A 15,555-nucleotide genomic window follows, 5' to 3' on the forward strand; every position below is an offset into this window, starting at 1 on the left:
GCTTTCTCTTTCACCATTATGCAAAGAAACAATTCTTAAAGTTTCGATTAATTAAATGTATTAGAGAAACTGTACATAAATAATAATCTGTATACGTTTCTATCATTTCTTAAGTATCACTTAAAAACATTATTTGGAAGTTTGATATTTAATATTTGAGGATATATTGTAAGTCATACAATATAAAGGCCAATTATAATTCTTGTACTTCTCCCAATATAAATGATAAATAGAAAATTAGTAATCAATGTTATACTATTAAAAACAGTAATATCAGACTTGCTAAATTTTTCTGGAGTCAAATTAGAAGACACTTACCAACTGTGGCTTCAGCCTCAGAAGGTTGTTCTGAATATGGAATAAAAGATGATGTCATCAGGTTTTGCACCATGTACAAATATAATACAATACAATATGGGATAGATAGTTTTAAAATTTAAATGAATACTCTAGTTAGATATTTGTGGAAGTTTGATAACTAATCGTAACTAAATGATTACGAAGTAATTTCAAACGCAATACATTTAGAAAGTATATTATACTATTCTATATTAATTGCACATCATACATTACGGATACTCATGAGAATGTGTATTGATATATATGTGCGAGTATATATATACATATATATATATATATATATATATATATATATATATATATATAGAGAGAGAGAGAGAGAGAGAGAGAGAAAGAGAAAGAGAAAGAGAGAGAGAGAGAGAGAGAGAGAAAGAGAGAGAGAGAGAAAGGGAGAGAGAGAGACAGACATATGTATATACTGATTTGTGTGTGTTTTGATACTGATATTGGTATTATTACTTAAATTGAAAAAGATCTTTTCGAAATAATTACACCGATAATCTAAACTCAAGATATTATCGTAAACACAAGTTCGCTCACCTTTAGGGCGCTCGTCTTGTGTCACAATATCTGTGAAAAGAATTGAATGAAATTACAGTTGATTTGTGTGCATTGTTGAACAGCCAAAATCGTTATTTCCACTAATATGTAAACATAAACTTTAGTATTACTCTTTCTCTGGTACACGTCATAGTTGGGAGAAAGCTTGTTTCAAGGGATTTCAGTATTATTTCAGTATATGTTTGCGGCCCATATTACAGCGCATAAAGAAACATTCATTCAAATATTACTGTACTAGCGAATCAATATGCATATATTCAGTCTCAAACGAGCAACTAAATAGCAAATGATAGTACTCGCTATTTTACGATGAACTAAAATTGAAAATTGTTAATGTATTACATAAGGATATCTTCAAGGTATAACATTCAAATGCGATGAAGCAACACACCATTCAAGAAAACAGTTAAATACTATCGTTATATATTAAAAATTCTATTATTGCTTAATGGCTCCTGTTTTCTTTTCCAGTAAAATATATGTTCCACTATAACTGTATATGTATTTCATAAATTATCAATAGAATCTTTGAGTTTAAAACGTTCATACCAAGTTTTTAAATGAAAATTAGAATCAAATGATTTGTATACTTTACGATTTGAATAGATTAACTATCGTTGGAACAAACTTAGCCTTTCTTACACCACAGAATACAACAACTACACAAGAATAGATGAAAATGTCTAAAAAGGATGTCAGGGATAAGCAGAAACAAAACATCACGATGAAAATAAGCTCTCACTCACCAACTGTAGATTCTACTTCGGAACGTGTTTCTAGTGTAAAGTAAACGCAAATATATAACCCGATTAGTTACACCATACATAAAAAAATTGATAACTATCAAAAATATTGAGAAAATTGATTATTACCCTGTGGTTTTTAAAAAACCTTTCTTTGCAAAATATTAATTTGTGTATACACCCCACCCAAAGCACCAAGTTACTAGAACTGGAAATATTTTAATAAATGATGTCTAAATTGAGAGATATAGAAAATATGATAGCATTTTAGTACAGGAACATAACGGAAGCAGAAGCTTATTAAATTTATGCGGATATGTAGCGTGAATAACGTTTCTTTCTGTAGCTTACCTGTGCGGGTGACTTTCTCTGTCACGACTTCTGTGAAATTAACGAAATATATAATTAAATATTTCATAAAATTTCTTATAACACAATGTATAATTAGGTTTCAATTATTCCTGAAAATGCATTTACATGCTTATCGGATAAATTTCTTAAGTTTTTATAGAGGGTGTATATACATAAATACTCTAACAGCTGTAAACACGTATTCATTAGTTGCGATGGATGCAGTATTAGTTTAACATTATCGATTTGCATACATATTGAAGATGTGAAAGCCTTCTAAACTGTAGTATTCGTCTAAATAGCCATATTGTTTTAAAATCACAAAAGTATCGGCAGAATGTGGAGGTAATGAAATTGCTAGGTCCGCATTTATGCCTGTTAGTTTCATCACGAGCAAGCATCCACGTCACCTCATGTAAAGTAAACATCGAAATGGAAAATGAAAATGAAAATTATCTGCAACAGACAAATGAAAACAACAAAATCCAGAAGCCACTATCTCGAAAACTTATCATTCAAGGCACAAAACTAAAGTGATTTGCAAACATGAAATTAATTCGATTATATTTCACTTAACGTTTGCGTTACTAGGTGTTGAAACAGTTATTTCACATTAACGTTGATGGAGACTCAAATGTGTATAATTGCGCTGGGGACATTATAAGTATACGATATACGTTTCGACGGTCCATCATTACAAACGCATGCCAAGTAATTTTCTTTTGTAAATAATGAATTGATGTCAATATCAGCGTATGTTTGTTTGCCGGTTTGGGAGAGTACGACAGCGCCAGAGATTATGCGTGCGATGAAGGTAAAGTAAAAGAGTATGCATGCAAAAATATCTTTGTACGCCTTGGTTTAGTGGTTTAGCAATCAAAATTATACTAAATAAATGAGGAATAATTTTCGCTCTATATGTGTGCTACAGACACGACTGACAGTGATATCAAACATTTGAAGCGAGTGAAGTTTATTGCAAATTAGACTCACCAACTGTAGATTCAACGCTTGATGGTTTTTCTGAACAGAATTAAAATAAACAATAATAAGTATGTTGTTCAATTATCACACGAACAAACACGGATTTGTGAAAATTTATTCAAATCATTTGTTATATAATTATGCATTTAACATTTTCTTTCGTAACATCCATATAACCCTAAAGATTTCATATTTAAATATATTTAACATAGGGTATGGTTACGCATCGTATATACTTTACAGATATTACCAAAATTACCTGACAAAACATTAGCCCGACTTTACAAGAAAAATTATACTTTAAAGAGAATATATGGAAGTATGAAATATATTCCACAAAAAATAGACTTAAGCTATAAAAGCAAAGATGCTTACCTATTCGAGATTCGGTTTCTCTAATAATTTCTGTGAAATTAAAACGTAATTCATTAACAATCACTTTCACAGTTTCATAAAAGAAACAATTCTTAAAAAATCTTTATTCAATAAAATATTACCAGGAAAGCGATACGTATATACTCCTCAGTATAGGTTTCAATCAATTCCCTAACTACAGTTTAATATTATTAAAAAGATGAATTAAGGTGTTAAGAGTTGCAACGAATATATGCGCATACATACATACATACACACACACACACACACACACACACACACACACACACACATATATATATATATATATATGTATATATATATATACATACACGTGTGTGTGTGTGTGTGTGTGTGTTATGGGGAAGGCGCTAACTTATATGGGATTCAGTTCCTGCAATAGTTTATTTGTTAAATAAATAACGTAATACCATAACAAGCTCTTTCACCACTTCATAAAAGAAATGATACTTCAAGAATCTGGATCCAACAACATGTCAAATAGTGATTACCAATTACGCATATGCATATGTTTCTAGCAGAATTTTAAATATAATTTAATATAAATTCATCATATGTAAGTTGAATATTTAATATAGAGCAAAATGGTATCAATAAAAATTTATATATAGATCAGGTAGTATTCTAATACACCATCCAATATGTATAATAATCTTAAAACTGATGATGATATACAAAAAATAATATTCTGAGGATGTTTTCTACATTTTCACTGAATCAAATAAGACACTTACCAACTGTGGCTTCGGCCTCAGATGGTTGTTCTGAATATGGAATAAAAGACAATATCATCAGGTTTTGCAACAAGCACAAATAAGATATAAATAGACTATCAAGTTTACAGTGTGAAAATATTTTTGTAGGATATTGTGAAATATTATGAAATAGCTTTCTGGGATATACATTACCACAAATTAAAAATGGTTTGAACGACTTAAGGTATGTTCCAAATGAAATATTTTGGAAGGTTAGCTTTAAATTGTAAAACTGAATAAAGATGATATAGAACATGATTGATAGATTATAATATATCCACCACCCAACAGAAACTGTGCAATATTCTTTATGGATTTTAATGCGAGAGGTAACGTACACATGTATAAATATATGAATGTACTGTTGTGTCTGGGGAGTCATTTTCTTATTGTGCCTTAAAATTTAACACACTCACCGTTAAAATTTCCACTTATTTCTTATTTTCCTAAAATTTTCGTTGCGTCTTGCAACCTTTTCAATAGTCTTGACTAGGCACAATAAGAAAATGACTCTCCCCAGACACAACAGAATATGCTTCAACACACGAAATCACAAAAAATCTTGCAAACCAAATCCCAAAACGAAATATATGAATGTATTTATGCATATATATATGTACATATATAAATGTATACATATGTATATGCATAAATCGAGATCTATAACTATCTATATACATACAATCATATATATGTATATATATATATATATATATATATATATATATATACTTATGATAATAATATTAGAGATAAAAATCCAAATTTACAGGTAAAAACTCAATTTAATTTAATATTATTTAATTTAATTTTATATATATATATATATACATATCTGTGTGTATGTGTGCATGAATATATGTGTGCATATATGCAAAGCTCTCTCACCCTTTGGACGCTCGGTCTGTGCCACAATATCTGTGAAATAATTGAATGGAATAAAAATTCAATGCCAAGAATTGATCAATATATAACTTACACATCATATCAGCAAACATATTAACAAACACTTAATTGCAAAGCTGTTTAACTAGTAAGACTCCCATTTTATGAATCGTCTTACATTTTCACTCTATTTGAAATATATTAGAAGCGTGGAGATAAAAATGAAAAAATCTTTCTTGCAATTACTATTTTAGCAGGAAAAGACGTGTACAAATGTTGTGAAAAGAGTTACTACGTTTCATAACATAGCTCTCGCTAATCGATTACACGGACTTCAGGCATTAATTGAAACACAAGATAAAACAATATAAATTTTACATCCAGTAATTGAAAAAAATTACGCGCAATATATTCAAATGCGATAAAACAACACAACATTTAAAACGTCTATTGCACAGTGCTCTTCTTATATCACTTGTTATTCTATTTCGTAATGAGTTTGAAATTATGTAACTCTTCATAAAGAAAATTCAGCATGTAAATCAGTATATTAAACGGAAAATTCGTTGTTAGATACAGAAAGAAATGTGTTGTGTAGTGTTAGAATATAGGTGCACGTGAGTTTGTGCCGGTGTATTTCATGTTGGTTATAGTAATATTTAACTTTGGGATAATGGTGTGTGTACCAGGCGTTTTCCTCCAAATTATGATATATATCAGACGTATGTTATGGAAACGTTGAGACGCAACATTTATGTCATAGTAAATAATCCTCTCATTAAAGACAATGTAATATTCAATATACTTTTTATGCGTCCATTTTACCACCGTAATACTTTCGTATTCAGCATTAACTTGCTGTTATATAATACTCTCTGTCATGAGATTCAGACATTGAGACGACGTCAAAAGAAAAGAAAATAATTAACTGTTACACCCAAACAAAGAAAAATTTCACACCAACAACCATTAATTATCAAATTTTAAATTATCCAAATATAAAAGGAATGAAGACAAAGCGTAAAACCGCATGGAAATAAACAAAACTATTTCTGCAAGATCTGCATTATGCGGTGTCCTGATATACAAGTCAATATCCACTTGATACTGCATAAAATATGAATAATTAAGATCAGAGATGCGTGTTATATTGGGATAATTCTCAGGTTAGCATTTATGATTCGACAGCTCGTCGCTTCTGGAAGATAGCATATGAATATTTCTCTTGTAAATCAGGACTAGAGGGCAATACATTTATATGTTTCTGTGTCTGATTCTATGCGGGATTATACTGATGAAAGCATGTGGGTAAATAAGAGGTGTAATGATATACATACGTATTTTGTATGAATTGGTTTAGCTAGCAATAATATACATCTGCTATACCTAATAATTGACAGTGAAGCTAGTCATTAAAAGCGAGTGAAATTATTGCAAAATAGACTCACCAACAGTAGATTCAACATCAGACGGTTTTTCTAAACGTAATTAAAATAAACCATAATAAGCACTTTGCTAAATTACGCAATATGAAAACACTTAAAGTGTAAATGTTTGTTTAAATTTCTTCCAATATAACAGAAAAGCTATGAACTTTTTCATAAGGCATTTCTTACAATGTTATTCTAATTTCGTAACCATACATGTTCAGTCTCTATTTTAACGGATCATATTTATCGATTCGATATAAGCTTTACAAATAATTGATCAAAAATGGACACACACTGAAGCAAGTTAGAAATGTTTCGAAGGACTTTATCGCGAATTTACGAGAAGTTTTATACATGAAAATATACGCAGAGTATATATTATATTTAAAATAATACTGTGCTACCATAGCAAAAGTGCTTACCTATGCGAGTTTCGGTTTCTCTAATAATTTCTGTGAAATTTAAAACGTAAATCGTTAACTATCTCTTCCGCCATTTCGTAAAAGAAACAATTCATAAAGAGTCTTCATTCAATTACATATTACCAAGTAGGTGATTCAATTACATGTTACCAAAGATCACTAAACAGTTCTATCAATCACTTACTATAATTTAATATACAAATATTACGTGAAAATTCAATAATTCCTATATAAATAATTCATATATTGTGCGACTATGGCTTTAATATACCTCCAAATATGTGTATCAATCTCAAAATTAATAATGGTATACTACGACTAATATTCATAAAACATTTGCTAAATTGAAATTGACACGGAATCAAGTGAGAAGACACTTACCAACTGTGGCTTCGACCCCAGATGGTTGTTCTGAATATGGAATGAAAGTCAATATTATCAGCTTTTACACCAAGTACAGATATAATATAAATAGAATATAGAGGCAAATAATCGAGAATTCTTAGCATTCCTATCATTAAGGAGTACTTTTGAAATTTTTGGAAAAACATTCCAAATTATATACTGTCACAAATTCAAAGTGGTTTGAATGTGTCTATGTATATTCAGTTCCATAATTTTGGAAGGAAGGCGATAAACTCTAATACTTGGGAAACGATATGTGAAACTTCATAAAATTACCAGTATCTATCATGAAAACAGCATTAATTGTGTATTATTTTTTACATATATGCAGAGGAAATTATATCTATCTATCTGTATATTTTCGCTTTTTTCTTCTTACTTTCCCTATATATATATATATATATATATATATATATATATATATATATATATATATATTCAGGGCAAGCGAGTAAGTACGCTGCATTTACCGCATGCTTTAAGAAGCCGAATGTCCCTAAGCTACCTTAAAATTATCACTATATATATATATATATATATATATATATATATATATAAAGTTAAGATTTTAATGTATTTAGGAGCAAATTAAGACTAATGAAACAGATGCTATCTCACCTTTTGGGCGCTCCTCCTGTGTTACAATATCTGTTAAATAATTTAACATTATTAACATTCACTATCGAGAGATCAGAAATATGCATATAACACGTTATCTCTACTCCTATAACAATATACTTTTTTAATTACCAAACTGTAAAATTTGCCTTATTTGAATAGTTTTAAGATTTCAAACAGATTTTGATTATAAATTTCATCGCACGGAGAAAATAAATTTTTAAAAATTCCATGCAATTATTTTTGCATAAAATGCTTGGTCGCATGTATCTTGAAATGAGTAACGATGTTTCAAGTACTATGTCTTTCTAACCAATCACACGCACGTCAAGATTTCAATCAACTACAAGTTTCAGCAATATAAATTTAGAGTGAAGACACCAGCTAATTGATGAGGTATATTATTGAAATGTGATAAAATAAACCGCACAAACGTGATATAATGCTGTCGTTCTTTCATTAATTATTACTATATTTCGTAATAAGTCAATATTGTCTTTCCAGAATTACAATGGAAGACATCTCTAAGGAAACTCAGCGAAAAGCAGAAGCAAGAAATTGCGAAAATAAGCTCTCACTCACCAACTGTGGATTCCACTTCAGAACGTGTTTCTAGAGAAAGGCAAACGTAAATATAAACCCTCAACAGTTACATTACACACCATATATAAGTAAGAAGCATCAAATATATTCAGCTAGAATTGAATATTTAAGAGTCATTTTGAAATGATAAATTTACGAAAACTAATCCAATTATTTCACCATCAGAAATCAGTTTGAAAACATATAGTGACACTTTACTAGAACGGCGAGTGTTTACACGAAGAAAAGATAAACTAATTTTTGCAGCAATTTAGCTTACAATTTATCAAAAACTTATCGCAGTGTAGATTGTGATATATTTAGATTGATAGATATCGCAAAAAGCATTTTGCAATAGCTTACCTGTACGAGTTACTTTTTCCGTTACGACTTCTGTGAAATTAACGAAATATGTAGTTAAATATCTCGAATTATGTTTTACAACAGAATGCATAGTTATGTGGCGATTATATAGAAACTTATGCTAGCATAATTACATGTATTCGTTTAATATTTTAATCGAATTAATCCCCTTGTCTGTCCTTGTTTATCCCCTCTATGTTTAGCCCTTTGTGGGCAATAAAGAAATATTTTTGTAATACATTCATATATATATATATATATATATATATATATATATATATATATATCACCCTCTAAGGGATATATGCATGTCTGCATAAAACTATCTACAAATTTCAAAAATATATAGTGAATTAGTGAATCAGGACACAGTCATTGCAGCAATCATTATTGTATGACAAAACAAAGAGAAAAGAATATTTACAAATTAATGATTAAGGCCTTCTACAATTGAAGTCAATAAAATGGGTAACATGAGAAATAATTCAGCAATTACAAGAAAAGAACTGAGATATACGTTGCTGCAGTACACATAAAAAGAATATTTAAGCCATCCGACATAGCAATCGGACTTTTCCATACGACTTGCATATTACAATCTTGTTCACGAACGTAGTAAATGTGACAAAATTCAACATCTTCAATAGAAATTTAGGCATATAAATCGGTGTATTAAAGAGACAATTTACAATTATTTGACGAATACAATCCACTCATGTCCATTGTTAGTATTTAAGCATGTATGCATTTTATCACTTAGTATTTTGAATGTTGTGTGTGTTGGTATTTCACTTTAAGCTACAGGTGTGTGCGATAATAATTTTCCTATGCATCATGCAAAGTAAACCTGTGTCTGATGGAAATGATATATGAGATGTGACATTTGTATCAAACCAAATCATACTTACATTAAAGACAAAGTAAATCCTAAAATAACTTTGCACCTTAATTTCCCATTTAATTTCGTATTATCCTCCATGGAAAGATATTTAATATTAGCAGATATTTAAAAAATTCAGACGTGGAGTCAACGAGAAGGGAAAACAACCAGATTAACTGTCACACAGTAAAAAAAAATCTAACACTAAAAACAACTAATTAAGAAATTTAAAATTCGCCAAACCAACACAAGGACAGCGAAAGCGTAATGCAACGTGAAAATAACGCGATCATATTTCTCAGCACTCTGTATTCTCAAGAGACTTACTATGCAGGCCATTTTCCACATGTTACGGTACGATATGTGTATAATTCGGACTGGCGCTGCATGTTATATTGGGACACTTCTCAGTACGGGATTTACGGCTCGATAGCTCGTATTTTTGGAGTGTAGCATACGGAGATTTCTCATGTAAATCAGGACTACATAGCAGTGTCTTTATCTGGTGCTGTGTGTGATTGCATGCAGGATGCTGCATATCGATGCATGTGTGTAAATAGGGAGAGTTAGGTTTAATCAAACGTATTTTTGCGTGACTTGGTTTAGCTTGCAACAATATACATCTAATATACCTGACAATTGACAGTAATGACAAACATTGAAAGCGAATGAAATCATTGCAAATTACACTCACCAACAGTAGATTCAACTTCAGTTGGTTTTTCTGAACGAAATTAAAATACACTACAATAAGCTCGTTGCTAAATTATACGACATGAAATTATATACTGCGTAAATTTTCAGATTTCTTCTTATGTAATAGAACACCAATGATCTTTTGCAAAAGCATTTCTTACAAGGACACTCATACGTTAACAATACATATTGTATGTATAGTTGAATTGAAAATGTTTATGATTACAATATAGATTTTAAAATATGTGAAAAGAATTGGACGATCACTGAAGTAATTAAGAATTCTTTCGAAGGAAGTAATCACGAATTTACGAGAAAATTACTACACATGAAATTATGCGCTGAGCATATATTGTATTTTAAGTAATATTATGCCGTTATATCAAAAGTGCTTACCTATGCGAGTTTCGGTTTCTCTAACAATTTCTGTGAAATTGAAAACGTAAATCGTTAACTAACTCTTCAGCCGTTTCGTAAATAAATAAAAACCGGATTCTTAATGATGCCTTATACAATTAAATGTTACCAAGAAAGTGACACGCAATACACTTCGGTAAACTTTTCTATCAATTTTATTAATATAATTGAATATGAAAATATTACGTAGAAATTCAAAAATTACTATATAAAAGAAAACTACAAGAATAGATTATAAACTGGGTGATTATTGTTCTAATACACCTAATATGTATAATAATTTCAAAATTAATAATGGTATATTAACAATCATAACAGATTTGTTAAATTTACACGGAATAAGAACAGGAGACACTTACCAACTGTGGCTTCGGCCTCAGATGGTTGTTCTGAGTATGGAATGAAAGACAATATCATCAGATATTACACGGAATACAGATATGATATACATAGACAGAGGTAAGAAAATAATCAAAGATTCATTCTCAAAACTACACTTTCTAATTTTAAGAGATACTTTATAACGTTTTGCAATAATATTCAACAGAATATATAATTATGAATTCAAAGGACTTCCAGTTTGAAAATATACGTTCAGTTCCATCAGTTAATAGGGTGATACAAACAGCAACATTTGGCAAAAGTGATGTTCAACGTGATACAAATACAAGCATATATCAACTATACTACATTAATTTCGCATTATACTTTGCGCACTAGCAAAAACAATTATATATATGTAGGTATATAGAAACATATGTATATAGAAACTTAGGTCTATCGAGCTGTATTTGTAAACAGAAACTCTCTCACCTTTAGGACGCTCGTCCTGTTGCACAACATCTGTGAAATAATTGAAGGAATTCTCAATTTGATGCAGAGAATTGATGAATATGTAACTAGCCTTTCATCACGACTGATATATCAATCTACCTTTGCAATTTCAATACTGTTTACCCACTGAATTCACGTTGTATGATTTGTCTTGTTCTTTCAGATCGATTTTATTACATATATTTCAAGCGCATAGAAAATATATCGAAATATTTATTTCAATTATCATTTTACACAGTAATACCATGTGAATATATTTCGAAACGAGTTTCTTTCTTTCAACAATTATCTCTCTCTAATAAATCATATGCGCTTAAATTTTAATTGAAAGATAAATTTGAATGATATTACTGAGATTTAGGAGCCGACAAAATTTCCAACGTATATAATAGAAATGTGGTAAAGGAAAGCAAAATCTCATTCTTTCACATGCTATCGTTCTTTTATTATGCATTATCGTATTTCGTAATGAAATATTACACTTTTTCGGCAAGCACATTGAAAGACTTCTCTAAAAGAACTCAGTGACAAGCATAAGCAAAAAATCACGAAAATAATCTCTCACTCACCAACTGTAGATTCCACTTCAGAACGTGTTTCTAGAGAAATGTAAATGTAAATATATTCCCTCAACTGTTACATCACAGAATATATGAGTGACAAGCATTAAATATATTCAACTCGTGAGTGGTTTCCAAATGGTAGAATTTACGAAAACTAATCCGATTGCCCCACCATCAGAAAACACTTTGAAAAACCTTTCGTCACACTTTGTTACAATAGAAGATGTTTACATGAAGAAAATAATAAGTGAATTATCGTAGGAATTTCGCTTTCATTTTACTAAACAATTATCACAGAAAAAATTTCTATATATCAAGCTTGTTGATACTCATCACGAAAAAAATTCTTCAGTAGCTTACCTGTACGAGTTACTTTCTCCGTTACAACTTCTGTGAAATTAACGAAATATGTAGTTAGATATTTCGAAAGATGCTTTACAGCAGAGTGCATAATATTGTTAGAGATTATACGGAGAATCATATTAGCTAACTAGTCGTCAATTCTTTTCAAAAACACTAATATGTTACTGTATAAAATATATACACACATACCTACAAACATATCGTGTTGGCCAACTGTCATCCGACAGTAACACAAAATTCCATAAATATTATCGATAATTTTGTATTCACTCGAATAGAAATATGTGTCGCAAAAGAAAAAATTCAGTTTGAATAATCATCATGATTTTTCATATTTAGATGCTTTTATTAAATTCATTCAATTGTTAAATGTGAATAAATCTTGGAATTAAATTTTGATTTACTGTCAGGTGACTTTTGACCAACCCTCTACATACATACATACATACATACATACATACATACATACATACATACATACATACATACATATATATATATAAACGCATCTTTACCTTGTGTATACTTATATACAAGGAACATCGTGCAAAGGACACACGTGTTGAACGGAAACGATATACATACAAACATACCTACTTGGGCTTATCTCCCAACTTCTATAATATATATACATATATGTATAATCTTACATATATATGTACAGATACACGCACGCACGCACGCACGCACGCACGCACACGCACACACACACACACACACACACACACACATAAAAACCCATCTGTATCTTGTGTATGCATCTATACAGGAAACTACACATTTCGAAAATATATAATGATGCGATAATTCATTTAGAAATCCTAAATTTCCATTTACGTAGCAAGACACAATCATTGCCGCAATTATTTGCATATGAGAAAGAAAAGGGAGAAAACTTTCTTGACATTCATTATTAATTGGCGATATGTACTCTCGCCAGCATCAGAAATATATGAGCAATTACAAGATGTCTTGTCAGATGTTTACACCATATACATTTACTGCAACATAGATATTAAAGTATATTTCAGCTATCATTAATCGCAATCTCATCGGACTTTTTCGTATGATTAAACAATGTTTATTGATATAACAAATTCAACTAAATCATAAATTTATGAAATTGAGCAAATATTGATATATAAAATTCGGCATATAAATCAGTATATTAAACGGAATCTTTACGGTTATTTGGAGTCAGCAATAGCCACCTGTTCAATATTAGTATTTAAGGAAGTGCGCATTTATGTCTGCTTGATTTTTCATGCCATGTATGTTAGTATTTCTCTTTCTGCAACTTATCCATTAAACGACAAATTTGTTATACATCGTGCATACAACACGTGTTGAATGGAAAATATGTGACACGTTAAATTTATATAAAAAGCATCATCTTAATATTACTAACAAATTAGTTCCACAAACTTTTTAAAAGTGTCTAGTTTACACTCGCATTATTTTCGTATTATGCTACAAGCAACCATCCCTAATATTACCAGATATTTTGAAATAGTAACGTTGAGACGACGATAAAGGTAAAGAAGCAAATTAACTGTCACAACGAGGCAAAGAAGCTACAACCGATAATCAGAACATTGAAAATTCGCCAAAGGAAGACGTGTGTAAAGAAAGCGCAATACAACGTGACAGTAACATGAATATATTTTTGTGTATTCTGCATTTTCAGGACTTTTAATGTATAAGCCACTTTCAACATGATATGGTACGACATGTAAATAAATTGGACTGGGGTTGCGTGTTATATTGAGACAGGACTCAGTATAGCATTTACGGCTCGATAATGCATCACTTCTGGGTGGTAGCATGTGGAGATTTCTCATGTAAATCAGGACTACATAACAGTGTCTCTATTTGATGCTGTGTCTGATTGCATGCAGGATGCTGAATATCGATGCATGTGTATGTAGGGGGAATTAGATTTAATCAAATGTATTTTTTGCGTGAGTTGGTTTAGCTTGCAATAATATACATCCAATAATGTACCTTAAAATTGACAGAAAAGACAAACATTGAAAGCGAATGGAATCATTGTAAATTACACTCACCAACAGTAGATTCAACTTCAACTGGTTTTTCTGAACGAAATTAAAATAAACTACAATAAGCACATTGCTATTTGGGTTGGCAACAAAGTTCCCAACTTTTTTTGAATTTTGGAATTTATTGCGTTTTTAAATTTTGGAATTTATTTTTTTCGAGAATTCTATTTTTGAATTGTTTTGGAATCTATTTTTTTTTTTAGTTAATTTTAGTTAATTTTTGTTTATTTTCAGATCATTAAAATGGAATGTCAAGTTAAGAAAAGCAAGCATTTTCGACACCTCCTTCTTTTTGCTTTTAATCAAGGTTCTAAGGTCGCAAAAGCTGCTCGCAACATTTGTGCTGTGTATGGAGAGGGTGCCATAGCTGAAAGAACCGCTCGTGATTGGTATGCCAAGTTCAAAAATGGAAATTTTGACCTCAAAGCCGCACCTGGTTCTGACCGTCCAGTTGCGTTCGATGAAGAGCGAACCAACTTTTGTACGAAAATTCTCGTCAAATGACAAGGGAACTGGCAGAAATGGAATGCTCCCACACTGCTATTGAGAAACATTTTCAATCGATGGGAAAGATTCAGAAGTATGGAGCTTGGGTTCCGCATGCTTTAAGTGACAACAACAAAAATCAACGAGCTATAATCTCCGCTAGTTTGCTTGCTCGTCACCGCTCAGCTCATGGACACAAGCAACGATTTCTTTACCGAACCGTTACTGGCGACGAAAAATGGTGCCTGTAATCAATATGAAGCAGCGTAAGGAATAGCTTAGCCACGGTAAGCAAGTGACACCACGCGTGAAACAAGATCTTCATCCGCGTTAAACGATGTTGTGCGTATGGTGGGACTGGGAAGGAATTATCCATTACAAATTGCTTGAACGGAACCAAA

At 30.7% G+C, this 15,555-nt stretch overlaps 1 protein-coding gene across 1 annotated transcript in view; it reads right to left on the reverse strand.

Moving 5' to 3' along the window:
• Positions 1–15,555, reverse strand: part of LOC106869541 (uncharacterized) — a 502,813-nt gene that overhangs the window by 148,161 nt on the left and 339,097 nt on the right. Inside the window, exons 261-280 of the mRNA XM_089360195.1 lie at positions 14,675–14,704; positions 12,606–12,635; positions 12,252–12,281; positions 11,208–11,237; positions 10,828–10,857; positions 10,430–10,459; positions 8,856–8,885; positions 8,493–8,522; positions 7,911–7,940; positions 7,269–7,298; positions 6,888–6,917; positions 6,484–6,513; positions 5,039–5,068; positions 4,130–4,159; positions 3,375–3,404; positions 3,009–3,038; positions 2,016–2,045; positions 1,668–1,697; positions 901–930; positions 319–348 (exon numbers count right to left, since the gene is read on the reverse strand). Coding sequence (XP_089216321.1) covers positions 319–348; positions 901–930; positions 1,668–1,697; positions 2,016–2,045; positions 3,009–3,038; positions 3,375–3,404; positions 4,130–4,159; positions 5,039–5,068; positions 6,484–6,513; positions 6,888–6,917; positions 7,269–7,298; positions 7,911–7,940; positions 8,493–8,522; positions 8,856–8,885; positions 10,430–10,459; positions 10,828–10,857; positions 11,208–11,237; positions 12,252–12,281; positions 12,606–12,635; positions 14,675–14,704 — 600 coding nt within the window. The remainder of the gene's footprint in view (positions 1–318; positions 349–900; positions 931–1,667; positions 1,698–2,015; positions 2,046–3,008; positions 3,039–3,374; positions 3,405–4,129; positions 4,160–5,038; positions 5,069–6,483; positions 6,514–6,887; positions 6,918–7,268; positions 7,299–7,910; positions 7,941–8,492; positions 8,523–8,855; positions 8,886–10,429; positions 10,460–10,827; positions 10,858–11,207; positions 11,238–12,251; positions 12,282–12,605; positions 12,636–14,674; positions 14,705–15,555) is intronic.

This window comes from Octopus bimaculoides, chromosome 1 (genome assembly GCF_046866305.1).
Source record: "Octopus bimaculoides isolate indiv1 chromosome 1, ASM4686630v1, whole genome shotgun sequence".
NCBI lineage: Eukaryota > Metazoa > Mollusca > Cephalopoda > Octopoda > Octopodidae > Octopus > Octopus bimaculoides.